Source organism: Apus apus, chromosome 1 (genome assembly GCF_020740795.1).
Source record: "Apus apus isolate bApuApu2 chromosome 1, bApuApu2.pri.cur, whole genome shotgun sequence".
NCBI classification, from domain to species: domain Eukaryota; kingdom Metazoa; phylum Chordata; class Aves; order Apodiformes; family Apodidae; genus Apus; species Apus apus.
The window spans coordinates 206,362,575-206,383,279 of record NC_067282.1 but is presented as its reverse complement, the minus strand read 5'-3'; the positions used below and the strand labels follow the sequence as shown (position 1 = coordinate 206,383,279).

Sequence of the window (20,705 nt, the reverse complement as noted above, 5' to 3'; positions counted from 1 at the left end):
CCAAAGAGTTTGATCTGTAAGTGCTTAGAATTTCTTAACCACATGCTTTCTGTCTTTCTAGTTCAAGCTATTTACTTTTTGTTGTTGTTGTTCCTGGAAGAGCTTGTGTGTGTGTGTATGTCTGTGTGTGTTTATATATATTTCATATTAATTTCATAACAAGTTCTGTAAGCAGTAGTTTGCTTTATTTGGAGCTCAGTGCAGCTGTCAAGCCCAGGGCCTTCAGCCTTCTATCTGTCCTATACTTTTATGGCAGAATGATTTTTTTGGAAGAGATTAAAATGGAGATCACAGCCTGGTTTTGCACACTAAGGAACTTAACTGTGCTCCATCGAGCACTACTTGTGGTGTCAGCAGTTTGTATCCCAGGGTTACACCTGGTCAGGGCCCCTGAGCACGGGCAGCGTGCGAGGGACCAGCAGCACCACGGCAGGTTTGAGACTTGAGTGGAGCTGGGGGCTGGGGTGCAGGAAGCGCGGAGATGCAGCTGAAACAGGAACTGGGCGCTCCCAGCAGCCCAAAAGCTGCCGCTAGCAGCAGGGGCCTGAGCAAAACGCAGCAAGTTTGCCAGCAGGAGCTGGTGAGCCGGCTAAGGTAAGAAAGCCGAGTGGGTTTTGAGAGTAGACAATGAGAAACAACAAAAAGTTGTAGGGTTTTGGTGGGTAAAGGGCTCTCCTTCCTGACCCAGCATGTGTGAGTTGATGGCGCTCGGCATTTGCTTCTCACGCTGCTCTTTGGTCACTGCTGTTGCTCTTGTGTTTGAGGCTCTAGGGAACCACTTCTCCAAATCAACCAGCATCAACGGTGCTGTGTGGTAGCCCTGTATTTGTGCTGGATGCTTTCAAGGGGAAAAATGGGACAAATAAAGGGTTGAGTTGCTACTCTGGCTGATACGCCTTGCTACAGTGAGTGTCTGGAGCCTTGTGATGTGATTACAGTCAGTGGTTTGTCATGGTTCCTAAGACGTGTGGTGGATGGATTTGGAGAGCTGGTGATGAAAAGCCATTTACAGCAGGACTTAAAACTCTGGGCCACCTGCATTTGAGCTTGCTGCTCAAATCAGCTGCCCTGTTGAACAGCCCTTAGGTAGGTGATTAGTGCTGCTGTTTTATTGTTAACAGAAATGAGCCACAAGCTTGAAAAAATCCTTGGAGTGAGAGATGCTGATAAATTGGTGAGGGGATAAGGAGATGAAAGGTATTGTCAGACTGTTCTATGCTGTCCACAGGAGCTTTCCTGCTTCTATTTGCAATTCACTGTATTCAGTTTTTGCAAGATGCTGTCAGTGCATAAACATTTTGCTTGCCTAGAAAGCCACAGTCCTGGGCACTTGAGGCTGGTTTGTAGCTACTGTGTTGCTGTGGGACCCAGCGGTTAGTGAGTGAGAAGCACGTAACAAAAGCATCCTGGTTAAATGAGGATCCATCACAATGCAGTTTTGCTTCCCATTGGTTTGGTCACAGGTTTATGTGATGTTTGCAGCGATGTGAAACAGGGCCCAAGCTTTGGTGCACATTCTGTTCAACCTCTCTCTCTGCAGCAGTGAAAAGCTGTTTTGGGTGACAGCAAGAACAATATGGTGCTCCTCAACAGCACAGGCAGTAAGAGATGGTGGGACGTGCTGCTGAGAATGATTGCTCCATGTGCAGGAGTGGGCAGGCCATGCCATCTTTTTTCTGTCTGTGGTTTTGTAACAACTATGTTCTTTAGGAGGGGGCCTTTACATTACAGTTTTTCACAGCCACCTTGAAAATGAAATGCAGGAATTTTAGATGTCATGTTACTTTTATTTAACTTCCTCTTCCTGGCTCTGTCACTTCCTCTGGGCCCCTGGGCAGCCAGGACGAGCCGCTGCCTCAGCTGCTTCAGACCCACACATGATTTTAGCTCCATTTCCTGCTTTCAGTGTATGACAGACACCTCACAGCGTTCCAGACCAGCATACTGCTTTTCTCTGTACCTTCTCTCGCACACTAGGCAATGGTTAAAAGGTTGCAAAACAGAGGAGAGACCTGAGGAGTCCAACCTCTGGTAAATAAGCCTTGCACCATGGTGGCAGAGCAAGCCACGGCCTGGGTGCTGTGCTCTGACTGTGCTTAGAAGGGAGGTTAAAGCAGGGAACAGTCTCCCACAGCACAGAAAAATGAAGTATGTTGGAAAAGCATAATCTGGTAGTTGGATACTAGCACTAATTTACATTAAATGAAGTGTGCATTTTAACTGTGGAGTCAGGGTGCATGAAGACTGTGGTTTACACTTAAAAGCATCAAATGATTTGGGTTGGAAGGGACCTTAAAGTTCATCTAGTTCCAAACCCCTGCCATGGGCAGGGACACCTCCCACCAGACCAGACCTCTTTTGCTGAAAGGGGTGCTGGGGCTCAGGGGCAGCTGTTCTGGGGTGCCCGGTGCTGTCTGAGGGGCAGGGTCAGCAGGGCAGATGGTTTGCAAAGGTTCCTCCAGCTCCAGCCGTGCCATGACTGCTGTGGTCTGGCCTGTGCACGGCCAGCAGTGCCTCTGGGTGACACCGTGTCCTCCTCATGCAGATGTGGAAAGCAGTCGTGGGACACGATGTGTCAGTGAAGGTTGAGGCTCAGGGAGACGACTGGGACACGGACCCTGACTTCGTGGTGAGTGCCTGGAGTGGCAACCCATAGTGGTGCTGGTGGTGGTGTGCAGGGCTCGCTGGCCCTTGTTGTGTGCTGGTGAACTGGTGCAGGGCCTGGAGCTCGGTATGGCAAGGAGCACTGCTGGCTGTGCAGGCTCAGCTGAGGCTGGTACCCCCGGTCATCTGTCTGAGCAATGTCTGGCCCTTGTCTAGGGTCAGTCCGCTAAATTCCTGCATCAGTCAGTGTGCCCCACACCTGACTACAAGTTAGTAACACTTAAAGAGTATAGAATATTTGGGGTGTTTTTAAACCTGATGCCTGGAATTTCACTGAGTCCTCCCCGCAACTTCTGTTATAAGGAATACAAAGCATAAGCTTTCCCTTTCCCACACAGTTTGTAGTTGAACAGTATTCCAGTATTGTCCTCATTTGTCTTTTTCCAGATGGAAGAATCCTACTCTATTTACAGTCACCTCGTGCAGATGCAGCTCCATGCCTCTGAACTGGCCTTTTTTTTGTCTACTCTATTTCTCTAGCTGAGAGGGTGAAACAGAAGGGCTCAGTCTGTGGCAACCCCATGTATTCATAGTGTCATGACTTTCATTTTCCATTTGATTCTCTATTCCTTTCTTATTAGGAAAAGTCACTCACACTTGGTTTTTTAGCCAGTTCTGTATTTGCTGCTCTTCTACATAATAGAATGGTAAAGATTTCGGAACCATTGATCTGAAGATAGAATTAGGACAGGTTTTTTTTCCAGATGTTTACTTTTGTGCTTATTAACACTGACCTGCATTTACAATTTTATCACCCACTGATTTGACATCACAAGATTTTTCTGCTTTGTCTCCTGTATTTTGTTAACCTCAAAGGTCCTTTGCTACCTCAAGACATCAGTATCTCATACCTTTTTCCTAAACCTCTTAGGAGCACATAGCACAGAAAAAGTCCATCTTCCCCTGGCACCAAGGGACACCAGCCACACTTCACAGCTATAGGTCTATGAACTTGGTTGAGATCTGGATTTCCTTTCCAAGGTTGTTTTCTGATGGACAGACTCTTCTTGTTACACAAGAGTCCTGTTCTTTCCAAGTTCAGTGTTGCCTAGTTACTTCCAGGAAAAAATTCTTCTGAATTATTAGTGTTTTTAAAACTTGATGCTGTCAGTTTTTTTGTTACGACTTAATTTCTTCTGTATGTGCAGTATTTAAAATAAGCCTGAACAGTCTTTATTACTATTGTTACTATTCTGTTTTATATATACAATTTTTTAGCTTTACCTATCTTGGGAAAGAGCTTCTTGATGTTTCAGTTTATCAAATCCGTGTTCAGACCTTCCAAAGAGAGGACAAAACAAGTACTGCCCTAACAAAGCTGGGGCAGAGCAGGGACCTTCAGACCCCTCCGCTGTCTTCCTGAAGTTGTTGTTTGCTGCCTCCTCCCCGAGGAAGAGGGTGGGAGCCCCGCGGGACCCCCGGCCGCCCTGCGGGGCGGGCAGGGCCCCGTGTCTGCGGGCCCCGCTGACGGCCGCGGTTCGCTCCGCAGAACGACATCTCGGAGAAGGAGCAGCGCTGGGGAGCCAAGAGCATCGAGGGCTCCGGGCGCGCCGCGCACATCGAGTGAGTGGGGCTCGGGGGGCGGCAGGGCGGGCCCGGTTCCGACCGAACTGGGGAGCCGGGCCTGGGGGGACCCGGTACCGGTACCGCCCCGCCCCCCGCCCGGGGAAGCGGCGGCCGAAACCACCCAAATAAGGGCTGGGGCGGCCGGGGGGGTTGTCCCGCCGTCCCGCCCAGCCTCGGGGCGGGAAGGGAGCGGGGAGCGCCGCGGGGGCCGCGCTGCCCCCCTGGCCGCAGCGGGCTGGGCCGGGCGCTGCGGCTGCAGCCACGCTGGGTGTTGCCCCAGAGCCGGTTCCGAGGCCGCCGCTGCTGCCGCTGGGCTTGGCCGGCAGGTGCCCCCGGACGGCTGCGCGGTGCAAGCCGTCTGCGCCGGCCCTGCCCGACCTGGCCCTGCCCGGCGGCTCCCGGGGCATCCCATGCCATCCCATGCCATCCCATGCCATCCCATGCCATCCCATCCCATGCCATGCCATCCCATGCCATGCTATCCCATGCCATCCCGGCCCCGGCGGCGCGGCCAGCGCAGCGCTCGGGAAAGCCCGGGGACGGGACAGGGCGAACCCCGCCTGGGGCTGCAGCCGCTGAGCCCGTCCCAGGGAGCGGCACCTGCCCCAGGGCAGCCGCACCTGCCTCAGGGCAGCATCACCTGCCCCAGGGCAGCCGCACCTGCCCCAGGGAGCGGCACCTGCCCCGGGGCAGCGGCTGCCGCGCAGCGCGGGGGGCAGCGACAGTGGATCCGCGTCCCGGGCTGGGCTCCAGCTGGAGGCACAGGGACGCTGCAGCTGGGGGTGTGGGTCTGCACAAGCCCACACGGACTTGCCCTGTCTCACCAGCATCCATCAGCTGAGGAACAAAGTGTCAGAAGAGCATGAGGTCATCAAGAAGAAGGAGCTGGAGACTGGACCCAAGGCCTCCTATGGCTATGGGGGCAAATTTGGAACAGAGCGGGACCGCATGGATAAGGTAACAGTTGTAGGGGGCTTTCTTGGGCCCCAGTGGAAAAGTTTTTCTCCTAAAGGAAAGAGCATCCATGTTTTCTGGCCTGACTCTGAAGAGAGGGAACAGGGAGCTGGGATGGCTGCACAGATCCACACGTCTCTAACTAGCCCATAACCTGCCTCTGAACCCATTTGTACGTTTGTCTGCAGCTTCCTTGCAACACTCCCCTTAGCTGCAAAGAAGGACTTTCTATGGCTTGTTGCAAACCTGCTGCATAACAAATTAGGTGCCTCTCTCTCTGTGTGCTTGGAGAACTAATGAAGAATAATCCCCTCCTCACGTTCTCCAGTACAGATTCTTTGTTCTCATGTCAAATCTGTGTTATGTTTTCTGATAATCATAATCATGTGTCTTCCTGTACCTTTCAGCATTTAATACTGTTTTTCAGACGTGATATCAGATCTGGTCACAGAATCACAGAATTGTAATGATTGGAAGGGACCTCTGAGATCACCGAGTCCAACTGTGAACACAAAAAAAACCCAAACAAACACAAAGAACTACACACACCCCACGAGAAAACACCCACATAAAACCCTACCACCTCAGCCACTAGAGTATGCCCTGAAATGCCATATCTGCACATTTCCAGGGATGGTGACTCAACCACCTTCCTGGGCAGGCTGTTCCAGGGCCTGACCACACTTTCAGTATAGAAATTCTTCCTAATATCCAATCTGACTCCCCTGGTGCAACTTCAGGCCATTTCCTCTGGTCCTGTCATTATTTACTTGGGAGAAGAAACCAACTCCCACCTCCCTACAACCTTCTTTCAGGTAGTTGTAGAGGGCCATGAGGTCTCCCTTCAGCCTCCTCTCAATTAAACATCTGCAGTTCCCTCAGCCACTCCTCGTATGACTTGTTCTCTGGACCCTTTCCCAGCTCGGTGGCTCTCCTGTGGCTGTGGGTGTGCATGGTACCAGGGTGGCAGGGTGAGAAACACATTTTCCAGGAGGCCCAAATGGAGCACCCATGCTCAGATTGCCAGAGCAGAGTGAGGATGTTTTTGTTGAACAGCTCCTCAGCCTTCGTCCTGTGTTAGCAGGATGCTGCATGGCTCAGCCTCTGGCCCTCTCCTGAGGCGTGTGTGCAGTTCCTGGACACACCACTTCCCAGAGGAAGCAGGGGGACCCTGGTCTGCTTGCAGCTCTGCTGACCCTCACTCTCAGACACAACAGCATGTGCCAGTCCTGCTGCCTGTGGGTTTCAGTCATACAGGCCTACCTGCACTTTTCTCCTCAGTTTCCCCAGGTGATCATCCACCACTCCACTGGCCTTTGGGAGCAGCAGGTATCTGGCATCCTGTGGTTTGCATGGCGAGCTGGCGGTGGGACCAGCCCTGTGGGATGGCTGCCCTTGAAGCTGCGTCACTGGTCTCAGGGCAGAGCTGGTCCTGGCCAAGGGCTGTGCAGAAGGCATTGTCCCCACCAGCACGGGCCAGCCCGACCTGTCACCTGGAGGCTGCAGACATCTCGGCAGCAGGGCTGAGCAGCTCAGTGGTGCCCGTGTCTGTGCCCGCCCTGCCAGCTGCCCACGGGCCCTTGTTCATGCTGCCTCTCTTCTCAGTGCGCAGTGGGACACGAGTACGTTGCTGACGTTGGGAAGCACTCCTCGCAGACGGACGCAGCCCAGGGCTTTGGGGGGAAGTTCGGGGTGCAGCGGGACCGGGCTGACAAGGTGTGTTGGACAAGGCGGCTGATACGCTGACCTGTGGCTGGTGCTCTGTGCTGCCCCCAAAACACTGCCCTGCCCTGAGGACTGCGGCAGCTTTCAGGGTGCTGGTGGGTGCAGGGCTAGGCATGCTGTGCACCACGGTCTGCCCCTGAGTGCAGGACAATGGCTGGTGACAAACTGCAGGGCTCTTGTGAAGATTAACAAGAGCACAGTGTTGCGTTACTGGTGCTTGCAACTGTCCTGTCCAGGGAGTACTGTTTGTCCTGGGGCCTGTGGGGTTTTGCATCTCCAAAGTCTCAAGCTGTGCCATGCACACTGCCTGGCATGGCAGGACAGGAGGGGACAGCAGGATGCCATCCATGGCAGGACAGAAGGGTTCAGGAGGATGCCATCCATGGCAGGACAGGAGGGGACAACAGGATGCCATCCCTCCCCTGCACCTCCTGGTGCCAGCCACTGCCCAGCTGCCCTGCCTGCTGCCAGGGTGTGGGTTGGGACCATGGCCCTCTTACCTGGAGTGCATGGGCTCTGGGGACAGCCTGTTCCTGGGCATGCTGCATGGACACAGGGGTGGTGGGAGAGGCTGAGGAGGCCTGTGCCACGAAGGAGTGGCCAGGCACCCACATGGGTCCTGGGAGCAGGGAGCAGGGCGTCAGCCCAGCATCTGGAGGAGGGTTGCTGAGACCCAGCTTGGCCCTCAGGGTAACTGACATTCCTCCCCTTCTTGTTCCAGTCAGCACTGGGCTTCGAATACAAGGGTGAGGTGGAGAAACACTCATCTCAGAAAGGCAAGTCCATGGGCACGTGCTTCTTTGACACTGCCCAGCTTCTGCTCTGCTCCCCACATCCTGTGCTATCTGCTGTGGCACAGTCTCCTCTGTTATCTCTCTCCTGACACTGGTTTCAGATTCCTGTTCCAAGCCAGTTACCCTTGCACCCCAGCTCCCTGCTGTCCTGTCACCACCCTTACCTTATATGTCCTGCTTGTCACTGCACTTCGCTTTGATGGAAACCATGTCATGGCTGAGCAAAGACACCCCCCAAATTCTTATGAGCTAGTGCTCCTGGGGGAGCCCAAGTACTGTAGGACACCAGAAGTGGTTTCTGGAAAAGTGTCATATAAAAGGCACAACAATGGATATGGAAACAAAAGGCTACACAGCACCCAGACTTCTGCAGAAATTTGGAGATGATTCAACCAAGCTTTGAGATGTACGTACAAGCAGCTATATTCATTAAAAGCATTGACTGGAACTAAAGATATCTTAAATATTCTGCAACCAAGAGAAGATGAGAGGGCAAGGTCTTGTGCTGTTTCAGATAAATGTGGGGAACGCTGCATTACCAAGGGCAGAAGACAGAATCATTTGTTTCAGAGGAAACTATAAAAGGAGGAAGCTCTTCTGAGGCATTCTTTGTTGATCCTAAATGAATCACATGGAGTTGTGCTACATTAACATATAAGAGATTGTATACTACTAGATTGTAGACAAGTTCATCAAGCTGTGTAAAACCACAGAAATCACTCAGGACAAAATGCAAATGTTAGAAATAGGGTAATCTGTTTGTATTTTCCTAAAAATGTGTCCATACTGGAAACTGCAGCCATAAAATTGGTATTTGCTGTAGTGTCCTAAAAGGTCCATTTCATAATGGTCTGATGGGGAAATAATAGTTTAATTGAGATAAGTTTAAGAAATTTCTAGAACTTACAGGTTCACCCTTAAGTGACTGAGCTTCTATGGATCAGAGAGCTGTTCCTGAATACAGAGTGACTTAGTTCATGTTTCTCTAGGTCACAGTCTTCATGGATTGATAAGGCTGAATTTGCTGGAGAAGCCTCAACTTCTGTGAAATGCAGACCTGTAAGAATAGGGGCAGGGAACAAAGAGAGGGAACTGTGACTTACTGCTTCAAAGAGCAGGCTTTGGAAACAGAGCTAGCAGACCAGGTCTGTGAAAGGGAAGTCTTGTACAGCCAGCAGCTAGGAGAGAGTCTGAAATTTCCAAGGACATGAGCCCAGAATAACAAGCTGGTGCTTAGAGAGTAACTGAACACAGCTGCAGTAATGACTACATTACTAGTTTAGAAGAGGGAAAAGGGGGAGGTGTAAGGAAGATGTGCTGTGCCTCTGTCACACAACGGGTGAGCATGGCAGAGGGTCTGAGGGCAGAGCTGGAGCACATTGCCAGCAATGGAGGTTTCAGCACCCAGAGCCAGTGGACTCCTCGTGGTGGCTGAGATACCATTGGAGCAGATGTAAGCCCTACAGCAGAGGTTTGCCATTTCTTCTGTACTTTCAAAGGTTCAATACATTTATTCACAGACTTTTTCAGAGCCTGGCAGACCACAGGTTGAAATCCTTGTTATGTGGAGAGATGCATTTGGGTGGATGCCCAAGTCTTGCCTTGGCTTTGCGTCCTTGGCAGCTGAGCTCCCACTGCCTCCCCAGCTGCCCATGGCTTTTCTTTCCTGCTCTCTGGCTGTGTCTCCTGCTGCCCTCAGACTCACATGTGCCATGACCCACGCTTGCCCTGTGCACCCATTCCATGGATCCTCATCCTCCATGGCCCTCATGGTGCTCCCTGACTTGCACTCTGTCCCCTCCAAGCCCCTTGCTTTATCTAGTGTTTTCCATCATCCCTGCTGCTCTGCCTCCTCCCTAGTGCTGCTCCCCATCTTTACCCCCTCCCCTCACCAGCTGCATTCCATGCTCCCCCCCAGATTACTCCAAGGGCTTTGGTGGCCGTTATGGTGTGGAGAGGGACAAGGTGGACAAAGCAGCAGTGGGATTTGACTACAAGAGCCAGGCAGAGAAGCACGACTCTCAGAAGGGTGAGCTGGGGGAGCCCGTCGTGGCAGGGAGTGTGGGGGCTGGAGTTTGGGACTGTGTCCTCCGGGGATGTGGGGCACTGGGCTTGGTTGTTGCAACCTGCTGCATGAGTGGTGGAGAAACTGTGGGGAGGAGCTGAGTGCCCACAGCTTTTTCCAGCATGATTGCTGGAAGAAGTTCAGGCTAATGAAGAGAAGCAGCAGATTTGTAGGGGCACAGGGTTCTCTTGAGCAGTATGTCACCAAAGGAAGGGTGCAGGGGAAACCCAGGCAGGTGCTAATAGCAGGTGACATGTCCCAGGGAGGAAGGAGGGCTGTTTGTGTGGTCACCAGTGGGGAAAGCAGGTCTTGCTCCATGTCTTAGTCTCTAAGTTCTGGGTAGGGAAAGCTCTTGCCCCTATGAGAACAACCTGAGCTCACAGTGCTGCCACCTTTCTCTTTCCCTCCCTCATCTGTTCTCCATGCTATGATCTGGATCCCTGTGACTGAAGACTACTCCGTGGGCTTTGGTGGGAAGTTTGGGGTCCAGAGGGATCGCCAGGACAAGAGTGCCCTTGGCTGGGACCATCAGGAGGAAGTGCAACCCCATGCATCCCAAACAGGTAGGGCAGTGTTGCCAGAGGTGCACGATTTCCTTGGAGCACACACAGACCTGGAGCTAGTGGTTCATCCTGAACAGAGATCCAGCTGCTGAAACCTGAATGTGTGCAGCGTGTTAGGGAGCAGCTGGGGCATTGTGAACCCCCAAAGGACCGGGGTAAACTTTGCCAGAGTACATACATGCTTGGCTCAGTGGGGGTCATGAAATGCAAGTCCCTGAATCAGGCTTCCCAGACTACACTGTGCTTCCTCTGTGAGGTACATTCCTGGTTATAAAAGCATTCAGAAGGTGAGCACATGGAAATGAGGCAAAGGAGGTCCCAGGAATGGCTTGATTGGTGTATGTTTAACTGCAGTGAGCAAGGCCACCTGGCACTGAAATAGCACGACTGGCTCCTCACCCCAGTGCTTGGGAAGCAGATTTGCCAGCACACAGCAGTGAACACGGGCACTTGCTGAGAGGAATGAAGGATTAGTCCTAAAAGCTGCTGTCCAGATAATTTTACATGTATTATCTCTAGTTCCACATGTGGTAAGGTGTAGACAAAGCTAACTCATTTCACTGGTCACAGCATACTGAAGTGGGAGGTGCACACAGAATAGCAAATATTCTAAAATAGCCTCGTATTTTCCATACAGATTATGCCAGGGGGTTTGGAGGCCGTTACGGGGTCCAGAAGGACAGAGTGGATAAGGTAAGACTGCATCCTGCAGCCTGGAATTGCTTCCTGCCTATCACTGCCCTTGGCACTGCTGCAAGGGAAGAGATGTCCCAGCTGGAGATGAAGTCCCAGTGCTCAGCGCACAGCTACTGCAAGGCTGGGGTGCACCAGAGAGTGCAGAGGAATTGCAGCCTGGGGAGACTATAATGCAAGGAAGAAAATGTGGGTTTTTTTCCTTCTCAGCTCATTCCACTCTCAGACTGAGCCTGCTTTCTCTTGGGGCAGGATTTAATAGCAGAGCCAGTGAAGAACTTTCTCAGGGCATCATGCTGTGCCCTCCTGGACATCTAGAACCAGTGGAGGCACTGGGAGTGCTCTGCCTGGCTGCTGGCCATCACCCCTGCAGCCCCTGTGTGTACCAGCTCAGTCAGAGTGGGCTGTGATAGCTCTTGGAGATGAACTGTTGTGGGAGTGCAGCCTTTTGAGAAGTCTGAGAGGCCACAGGCTCTTGCCCCATGCAGGAACTGTCTCTTACACAGGAGAGGTGCTGGTCAGACTGAAAGCCCATCAGGTGTGATGTCCCCAGCACTGACTGATAGGAAATGATTGTGAGGAGAGCAGCATGCATACAGAGAGGTCCTTGCCTCAGACTGCCTCCAGTGAGAGGCTGGCATTGCTGTGTCTGCTCTTCTTACCCAAGGCATGAGGTTTGTGGGCAGCCAGCACACTCACATAAATAAGGCTTCCCAGAAGCTGCCTTGAATCTTTGGTCCCTCAAGTAGCCAACTTGCAGACCTCCCCAGTCTCTCCAGTATGTGATGTAGGTCTGTGGCCTCTCAGGGATCTGGCTCCTTCTCCTCATACACTACTCACCGGCTACTATGGCTTCGTATATGAGTGACTGGCCCCATAGCACCCCCCTTTAACTCCTGGTGGAGCCTGGCCATTCCTGGTGGCACTGCCTGTAACTCACCAGCCTCTCTGTCATATGTTACTTTCTGCAGGTTTTTCTGTCCTGTCCAGGAGTTTCATATGGTCTGTCCAGTTAGCAAAATCTGAGGCCAGGCACTAGTCAGCTGCCTGCAGACCTTCACAAAACCCAGCAGGGGTGGGAGTGGCAGGCATCAACCTTGCATGAGAAGAGGTCATCCAGTTTGCTCATGCAGGTTTTCTGCCTGGGCTGAAATCAGGCAAAGGCTCATCGACAGTCCGAGTGCAGTCACACTGTGCTGGGCAGGCTGCCCTGCGGTCTTGTTCAGGGAAGGGAGTCTTGCCAGTGGATGATGATCTGCATGGATGGAGATAACCTAAAATCCTGACAATCCTGCATGGTTGGGGGCCCTTGGGGCATTTGGAGGAGGAAGTGAGGGCACCTCCCCTGAACCAGACTTTTTCTGTCGTTGGGCGCAGTACCAGGGGCACGGTGCTGTGTCTGGGTCAGTACCAGCAGCACTGTGCTCAGGTGCTGGGGGAAGCAGGTGGGATCCTTTCTGCAGGTACCAGCTTGCGACAGGCCCTGAGCCAAAGAAGGCCATAAACACATACCTGTAACAACCAAGTATGTTCCTTTCCATGCTGCATGGGTGGGCTGGGCCAGGGGCAGAGTGGGAATGGCATCCAGCCCATGGAAGAGTTTAATATGGCCTGGGAATATAGCAACAGTGAATGGAGGTGCATGGTCAAAGGGCAGGGCAGCACATATGTGGAGACAAAACCATGCAAAATCAGGTGAGCACACGTGTAAGTCAGGTCTGTGGGTCATTTGAGGAGCAGGATGCAGAGTGGGGATAAGTAATTCTGATCTGCTCAAAGTGGAACATGAATTTGTGCATTTTGAGAATATTGAAGCATAATCAAAGATGGTAAAAGTAAGGATACTTGGGCAGGTACTTAAGGTCTTGGTTGCTGGTTTTCAGGCACTGGAATAGTGCTGAATTCATAGCTCCAGAGTAGAGCATAATGTATCACCAGGCAGTCTTAATTCAGGTGGGTTGTTTCCCAGGCGAGCAGAGCTGCCCTCTGGGCTCGGCCACCCAGCGCGGTGCTGACTCCTGCAGGTAGGACCCCGCATGTGGCTGCATTAGTCCTTTCTGTGTGAAATAGTTTTTCTCGTGAACGTAGATAAACCCCCTCTATTTCACTTTATTTTTGCTGCCAACACCCCACGGATGCTGTCACCAGCGCAGCCATCTCCCCACGCCTCACAGAGCCAGCACCATCTTGTTCACACACGCGTCTGCTTTGATGTTTTCCAGCCCATGCTGCAGGCAGCGACCTGCAAGGGACAAAGGCTTTGAGGGTTAGGCAGCTCCAGCCTGCCATCCCATAGGGAAGAGCTTCCATGCCTCATACTACTGGGAGTGCAGGGGACGGATGGACCAGTTCCCTGGACCTCAGGAAGAATCAGACCTCAGGCATCTGCTCAGGTCCCTGCTGTGTCACCAGTGAGCAGTTCTGCCTCTAGTGCCCAGCCCTGCTGTTCCATGCAGCAATCTCCTTGTCACTGTGCAGCCTCCTCCCTTGGCTCCCTGTGACCCTTCAGCCCTCGGAGGGCCACCTCTCCACAGGAGAGCCCCTGGCTTTGGCAGGAGGGCAGCAGGCACTGCCACAGTGCAGGGAGGCATCAGGAGAGCAGGGCTGCAGCCTGCACTGTGACAACAGTGGCCATTGTACAGATGAGGACTGAGACATCTGGAGCAAAGCTTGCAGTCACCAGTAGGCAAAGCCAGTGGGGGACCTCAGCACTGGCCTTGCCTGGCAAGCTGGACACTTCTTCCCTTCCTCTTGCAGAGTGCTGCTGGCTTTAATGAGATGGCAGCTCCCACCTCCTCGTATGAGAAAACAAGACCACTGGAGGCAGGTGAGACAACTGAGTACCAGCCCTGGGCTTGGTGGGCAGCTGTGGGCCTCCTGGTCCCTCTGTGGCAGCACACTGGCCAGTGTGTCCTGTGGTGGGGTGTGGGTTTAACCTGTGCTGAGGGGCAGGAGAAGGTGGCTGAGCTGCAAGATTCTCTGCGAGAGGGGGAGTTCTGGGTTTCTCCTGGGTGCCTGGGATGGTGGAAGGGAGCCACTGGGCTGGCTTGATCAGCTGCCTTCTCCACAGGGGCTTCCAGTGGCGCCAGCAGCCTGCGGTCACGGTTTGAGCAGATGGCCAAGTCAGCAGAGGAGGAGAGCAGGAGGCAGGAGGAGGAGCAGCGGGCGAGGCAGCAGGCTCGGGAGCGCCAGGCAGCCCGGCGCAAGGTGAGCCACGGCCACCCTGCCATGTCCCATGAGCTTGTGAAGCAGGCCTGTCCTCAGGGCCATGCAGCTCCATGTCCCTCTGCCTGATCTCTTCACTGTAACCTCTTGGCTAAACTGCTTCACAGAATCACAGAATCACTTAGGCTGGAAAAGACCTTCAAGATCACCGAGTCCAACCATTAGCCCTACTCTCCCGAGTTCAGCACTGAGCTGTGTCCCCAGGCACCACATCTGGGCAACTTTTAAACACACCAGGGATGGTGACTCAACCACCTCCCTGAGCAGCACGTTCTAATGCCTGACAACCCTTTCAGTGAAAAGCTCTTCCTAATGTCTGGTCCAAACCTCTCCTGGTGCAGCTTGAGGCCATTGCCTCTTGTTTTATCACCAGTTACTGGTGAGAAGAGACCAGCACCCACCTCTTCACAGTGTCCTTCCAGGTAGTTGCAGAGGGTGATGAGGTCTCCCCTCAACCTCCTTTTCTTCAGGACAGCCCCAGTTCATTTAGCTGCTCCTCATAAGACTTGTTCTCAGGGCTGTTCACTAGCTTGGTTGCCCTTCTTTGGACACACTCCAGCACCTTGATGTCCTTGTGTTGAGGTGCCCAAAACTGGACACAGTATTTGAGGTGTGGCCTCACCAGTGCTGAGTACAGAGGGACCATCACATCCCTGGTCCTGCTGGTCACACTATTCCTGATGCAGGCCAGGATGTCATTGGCCCTCTTGGCCACCTGGGCACCCTGCTGGGTCATGTCCAGCTGCCTGTCAACCAGCACCCCCAGGTCCCTTTCTGCTGGGCAGCTCTCCAGCCACTCTGCCCCAAGCCTGCCAGGGACTGCCAGCGAACTTCCCAGCTGTCACAGGATTTTCCCTTTCAGCACATGGGTCGGGACATGCCCTCCCCAGCCAGGAGCCCCTGTGCTTTGGCTGAGGCTTCTCCTTGCCTCTGGTGCCTGTCAAATGGTGTGATCACAGCTCCCCAGTGCCACCATCCCAGCAGGCTGCACTCAGGGTTTTCCAAACTGGAGGTGGCACCCAAGCCCTCTGTCTACCAGACTTCCTGCTGCAGGTTCTATATCTGCATTCAGTGTGCACTTAAGGTTTCACCAATAAAGTGCTCCCTGATACCTTCCCTCATAAGGCCACTCTCTGCAGACCCTGTAGTCGTTACATGCCTGCTAGTGTCCAGTCCCTAGGACAGGTTGGAATAGATCTCAGCTGAAGGAAAATGTTCTGAGTTGCTCTGTTGACAACAAGTTCTCCATGGGACAACAATGTGCCCTTATGGCCAAGAAGGCCAGTGGTATCTTGGGGGTGTATTAAGAGGAGTGTCTCCAGCAGATGGAGGGAGGTTCTCCCCCTCTACTGAACCCTGGTAAGAACTCACTTGAAGCATTCTGTCCAGTACTGGGCTCCCCAGATCAAGAGGGACAGGGATGTACTGGAGAGAGTCCAATGGAGGCTACAAGGATGATGAAGGGACTGAACACCTGCCTTATGAGGAAAGGCTGAGAGACCTGGGGTTTTCCAGTCTAGAGAGGAGAAGACTGAGGGGGGATTTAATTAATGCCTATAAATACACGAGGGCATCAAGAAGGCAGGGACAGCCTCTTGTCACTTGTGCCCTGCGTTAGGACAAGGGGCAATGGATTCAAACTCGAGCACAGGAAGTTCCACCTCAACAAGGAAGAACATTTTCCTGTGAGGGTGACAGAGCCCTGGGACAGGCTGCCCGGAGAGGTGGTGGAGGTTCTTTTTCTCGAGACTTTCAAGACCTGTCTGGATGCCTTTTTTAGTGACCTGTCCTAGGGTTTTTTGGTCCTGCTCTGTCAGGGGGGTTGGACTCGATGATCTTTGGAGGTCCCTTCCAACCCCTAATATTCTGTGATTCTGTGTTGGGAATGGGAAGGGCCATTGCACTGGGCCTCATTCAAGGGGATTGAGGGGACCCGATGATTTGTCTCCAGCAGGAAATCCCACAGAGGGAGAAGGACCCCACAGAGGCAGCCCCTACCGCCGTGCCAGCGAGGGTGCCGGGGAGCGTGGGGAGAGAAGGGCCGGTGTCACCAGGAGATGAGGTGCTGAGGCTGGCTGGGGACAGCCAGGAAGGGGAGCAGGCAGGGGGAACTGTGCCTGGGAGGGGCTCTGCTCTGTGGCAGCCCTGCAGGAAGACATGGGGTGCAGCCACAGCGTGGGTGAGGCTGTGGAAGGAGTGAGGGGGGGGAAGGCTGGAATGGGGATGGGCTGTGGTTGCCCACCATGAGCCAGGCTGTGTGGGTCAGTCCATGGGCTGCACCAAACACGGGAGAGAGGCTCAAATACGTGAGCCATGAGGGTCTTCACAGCAATCCCAAATGCCAGCTGGACACAGATCTAAGGGCTGAGCTGATTCCCCCTGGTGCAGAGGAAGTTGTTTGTGTGTTGGTAACACTAAAGGCACCTGCAGTGGAGTGGGCTCCCTTCTGCCAGGTGCTGTGCAGCCATGGGGGAACTGCCTTGCAGCATGGGAGGGATGCCTTGCAGGTGACTTTCCTGTCACTTTCTCACCTCGTGGCAGGAGGCAAAAAGGGACAATGAGGAAACACCACCCACTTTGCCACCAAGACCAGCAGATCTGGGTGAAGAGCTGTGCAAGATCCCCAGCCAGGATCAGCCCATCTACAGTGAAAGTCTGGATGTTGGTGGAGACTATGAGGAGCTGCCAGAGCCTTCTGACTACTGTGACAGTGTCACTGGAGGTGCTGAGTATGAGGAGCTGCCAGCATCCTTGGGAGAGCCAGATGCCATCTATGACTATGGAGGAGATGGAGGTGACGACTATGAGAACATCCTTCCTGAGAAGCCCAACCAGAGCCAGTGCTACCAGGGTGAGTATTGATGGAAGAACCTGTGTCTTGGAGAGCTTGTGTCTGTCTGCTCACCTGACTGGATGCATGGGGCATGGGGCAGACTGTGGAGGGAATTTGTATCCTGAAGTGTACTGTGGTCAGGGTAGCAGCCCATAATGATGGAGATTTGGTTGTCTCCTACTCCCTTGCCCAGCTGCAAGGTGCAAGATCAGCTGTATGGGATGCTGGACCAAGCAGCAAGAATCTCTGCTGGAGCAGGACTCAGGCAGGAGGACCAGTGGGCTGCTATGGGCTCTGAAGAAGCTGGACCTGGGCTGATGTTCTCTGTGCACTGTTTCCTGGCAAGGAACTGCCAGTGCTCTGCTGAGGCCTGGGGGGTACACTCTGCATTGACTCACTCAAACAGCTGATGCTCAGGAGACCTGATCTGGTGGTGTCTCCTGGGTGTGAGGAGGGCAGGGTAGTCTTCCCCCAAGCACATGAGAAAATTGCATGGGCTGCTGTTGGTGTTTCTGTCACAGCTTTGCTGATGCAGGAGGTGGTAAGTGGAAAGGCTGGAGTTATGTCCAGCCTTTTTTTTGGGAGAGGAACATGAAGTGTCAGGACCTGGCCTCTCTCCTTGCAGAAGGGGAGGGAGGCTGTGCCTTTTTACACCTCTCCATGTTGGCAGGGTTGGGATGTCATTCACGATGTGTCATTCACAACTGGGTGGAGGGCAGCACTGGCCAGATCCATGTAGCTGCTTGAAGCCTCTTTCTCATCTTGTCTTCTGCAGGGGAAACAGACAATGTTTATGCGGTGGAGAACCATGGGACCTGTGCAGTGGCTCTCTATGATTACCAAGGAGGTGGGTCTGCCATCCAGGCTGTGGGTAGAGGTACTGGGAACTGGTCAGGGCAGTGCAACAGGGAGGTGGGACACCATCATTTTGACTTGGTGGTGTAAATTTCTTCCTCTTGGAAAGCAGAATGAGACCTGATTTGTGAACACAGAAGCTTCATCTTTCATCTGTGAAGTCCTGCTCCTTCTCTGCTTTATTTGTGCTGTTTGATGGGGAGTGGATGAGATGAACGCTGGGGGTTATCAGAATGGTTGTCCTGTATTCTTTTCCTGGGAAGGGGTAAGAGGAGGGATGTAAAACCAGCTCTCATATTTGCATTGTGACAATCTTTTCTGAACAATTTTTGCAGAAGGAGATGATGAGATTTCCTTTGATCCTGACGATACAATCACACACATTGAGATGGTTGATGAAGGCTGGTGGCGGGGGCAGTGCCGGGGCAAAGTGGGCCTCTTTCCAGCAAACTATGTCAGGCTTCTGCAGTGAAACCAGCATTGTCCAAGCTGCTTCTTTCCAAACTTTTGCCACTCTCTGCTTCAGCCTTTTACGTGTTATTAGCTTCATCTGGCTTGACCTGGCGTGTCTACATGCAAGAAATACCACGGAGCAAACCTGCAGCATGCTGTGCAGTCAGTGCTGAAGGTAGGTTCCCCCATCCGGGGCTTGGTTCAGCCTGTTCTCTCTGCTGTTGGGTGGTTTGAGTCCCTGTGCTGGAATCAGGCCTCCCCAGAGCAGCAGTGAAATAGTTGATGCCTCACAGGCCTTTGCAGGACTGCCGAGTTAAGAAATATTTGCAGATAATGGTCTCACCTGTTTAATTAACAAATTAGTGTATTATTTGTTAACCAGTGTGTTGGCTAAAGCCTCCTCATCTGACCAGTGCCATTGTTACTTGCAATGTCCTGCTTATCTGACACCATTTGGTGAAAAGTGAGTTGCATAACTGAAATAAACTCTGTACTGCCCCTGTCAGCAGCGTCTGTCCATCCCAACTCTGGTAATAAACTGCTCTTATTCTGACCTGACTGAATCACATCCTGGTCATTCCATGGCAGCACGTGTCCCCTGTGTCTGCTGGAGGCTCTGTTCCTTGCACAGTGAAAGGGGCTCGAGTCTATCCCTCCTTCAGCACAGATGTGGGGAAAAGGCTGAGCAGGTGGGAAGCAGGACAAGAGGAAATTATTAATGTTTAATCACAGAATCACAGGATGTTGGGGGTTAGAAGTGACCTCCAAAGATCATTGAGTCCAACCCCCCTGCCAGAGCAGGACCAAAACTAGGGCAGATCACTCAGAAAGGCATCCAGGGGGGTCCTGAAAGTCTCCAGAGAAGGAGACTCCACAGCCTCTCTGGGCAGCCTGTCCCAGGGCTCTGTCACCCTCACAGGAAAGAAGTTCCTCATGTTGAGGTGGAACTTCCTGTGCTTGAGTTTGAATCCATTGCCCCTTATCCTGTCCCAGGGCACAAGTGAAATGCTTAGAGTTCAGTAACAATCCAGTGAAGCCCTCCCTTGAACCAGTATATTCCAGGCTAGATGATCCGAGTGCCACTGCAGGAGCTGGTGGCTGTTCCTCTGTGGTCTGCAGGCGCCATCACAACAGGAATAAAGCAGGGACAGGCTGAGCAGCACAGCACGAGGGAGGCTGCAGGGGCTGCGGGCAGCTGAGCTGCAGAGGGTCCCACTGTGACACCTTCAGACTTCACGTGGCTCAGGGGGTAGTTCTGGACCATCCTGCCCTTGGACCTCCATGTAGTGCAGGATCCCTGCTCAGTGCTTGATCCTGAGAAAAATCAGTCTGTGTCTGTCAGTCATGGGAAAGATACATTGTGATTCAGGTTAGAAATTGTTGATTTTTAATGTGAATTTTCTGGAGGTTTTTGGTTGGTTGGTTTTGTTTTTTCTGATTTTGTTTGGTTTGTTTTGCTTTGTTTGGGTTTTTCTCTGAAATAACTTTCCCAATATTTTTCCTTGTGCAGTTCACCCTTTATTTCCTGAAACTCCTTCCCAGGGGCCCTTCAGAACGGGCCTCACTGTGGCAGACCCTCCCAACTAGGGGTGTTTTCATTATTTTTTGCAATCAAGAAGGGTGTATAGCAAGTAGAGCTGACTGAGAGACTTGCAACCTGTTGGGGCAGGAGCAGCAGGCTAGCCCAATACATGGGCTACAGAAACATTTTTTTCCCTGAAGAATAAAATCAGGGTGTGTTGTGCGCTCAGAAGAGCTGGGCAACAGCTCCCAACAAGCTGTGTACCTCATAGGCCCGTTTTATTACTCTCCAGTAGGTTCCTTTGGGAACAAACTGGATTTTGCTGGGTATCTCCTGGCAGCTGAGCTGCGGATGAGTGTGTTTTGGCCCCTTCCACCCGCTCCGTCCCTCTGCGGCAAGGCTGCCGGGGCTGCAGACGTGCCTCCTTCCCCGCGCTGCCTGGCAGCTCCTGCCTCCTGCCGCCACGCTGGACGCCGCTGGCTCTGGTGCACCTGCCCGCAGGTCAGGCCAGGGGTGGGACTGCTCCAACACCCGTGCAGGGATTTGGGCTGGGACCCACGTGCAGAGCCCGGCACGAGGCCGCAGCCGGGGCGGCGTGAGCCGGACCGAGCGGCCGCCGGCCGAGCCTCGGCCTCCGCAGCCGCTCCCGGCGCCGCTGGGCTTTGTTACGGCTGTGAAGCAAAGCCAGCGTTTCCCGAGGGGCCTTAAGCGATGCCAGCTCCGTGCTGACACCCTGCAGTGTGACCAGAGCTCTGAGAATAACGGGTGGCCTTCGGGAAGCGCTGGCTGCTGT

At 53.1% G+C, this 20,705-nt stretch overlaps 1 protein-coding gene across 4 annotated transcripts; it reads left to right on the top strand.

The window, feature by feature from the left end:
• The first annotated feature begins 511 nt into the window (after positions 1-511).
• LOC127379815 (hematopoietic lineage cell-specific protein-like) lies at positions 512-18,511 on the top strand. Of its 4 annotated transcripts, XM_051607963.1 has the most exons (15): positions 512-594; positions 2,546-2,629; positions 4,154-4,227; positions 5,058-5,187; positions 6,790-6,900; positions 7,631-7,685; positions 9,622-9,732; positions 10,221-10,331; positions 10,969-11,024; positions 13,782-13,851; positions 14,095-14,231; positions 16,201-16,311; positions 16,791-17,100; positions 17,858-17,929; positions 18,273-18,511. In XM_051607963.1, exons 2-15 carry the CDS (start codon positions 2,546-2,548, stop codon positions 18,407-18,409), a joined length of 1,569 nt encoding a protein of 522 aa, XP_051463923.1. In that variant the 5' UTR covers positions 512-594; the 3' UTR covers positions 18,410-18,511. The 4 variants fall into 4 exon arrangements, with proteins under 4 accessions (XP_051463923.1, XP_051463922.1, XP_051463921.1 ...); XM_051607962.1 differs by lacking the exon at positions 512-594 and having other exon boundaries at positions 2,540-2,629; positions 16,204-16,311; XM_051607961.1 differs by lacking the exon at positions 512-594 and having other exon boundaries at positions 2,540-2,629.
• The last annotated feature ends 2,194 nt before the right edge of the window (positions 18,512-20,705 follow it).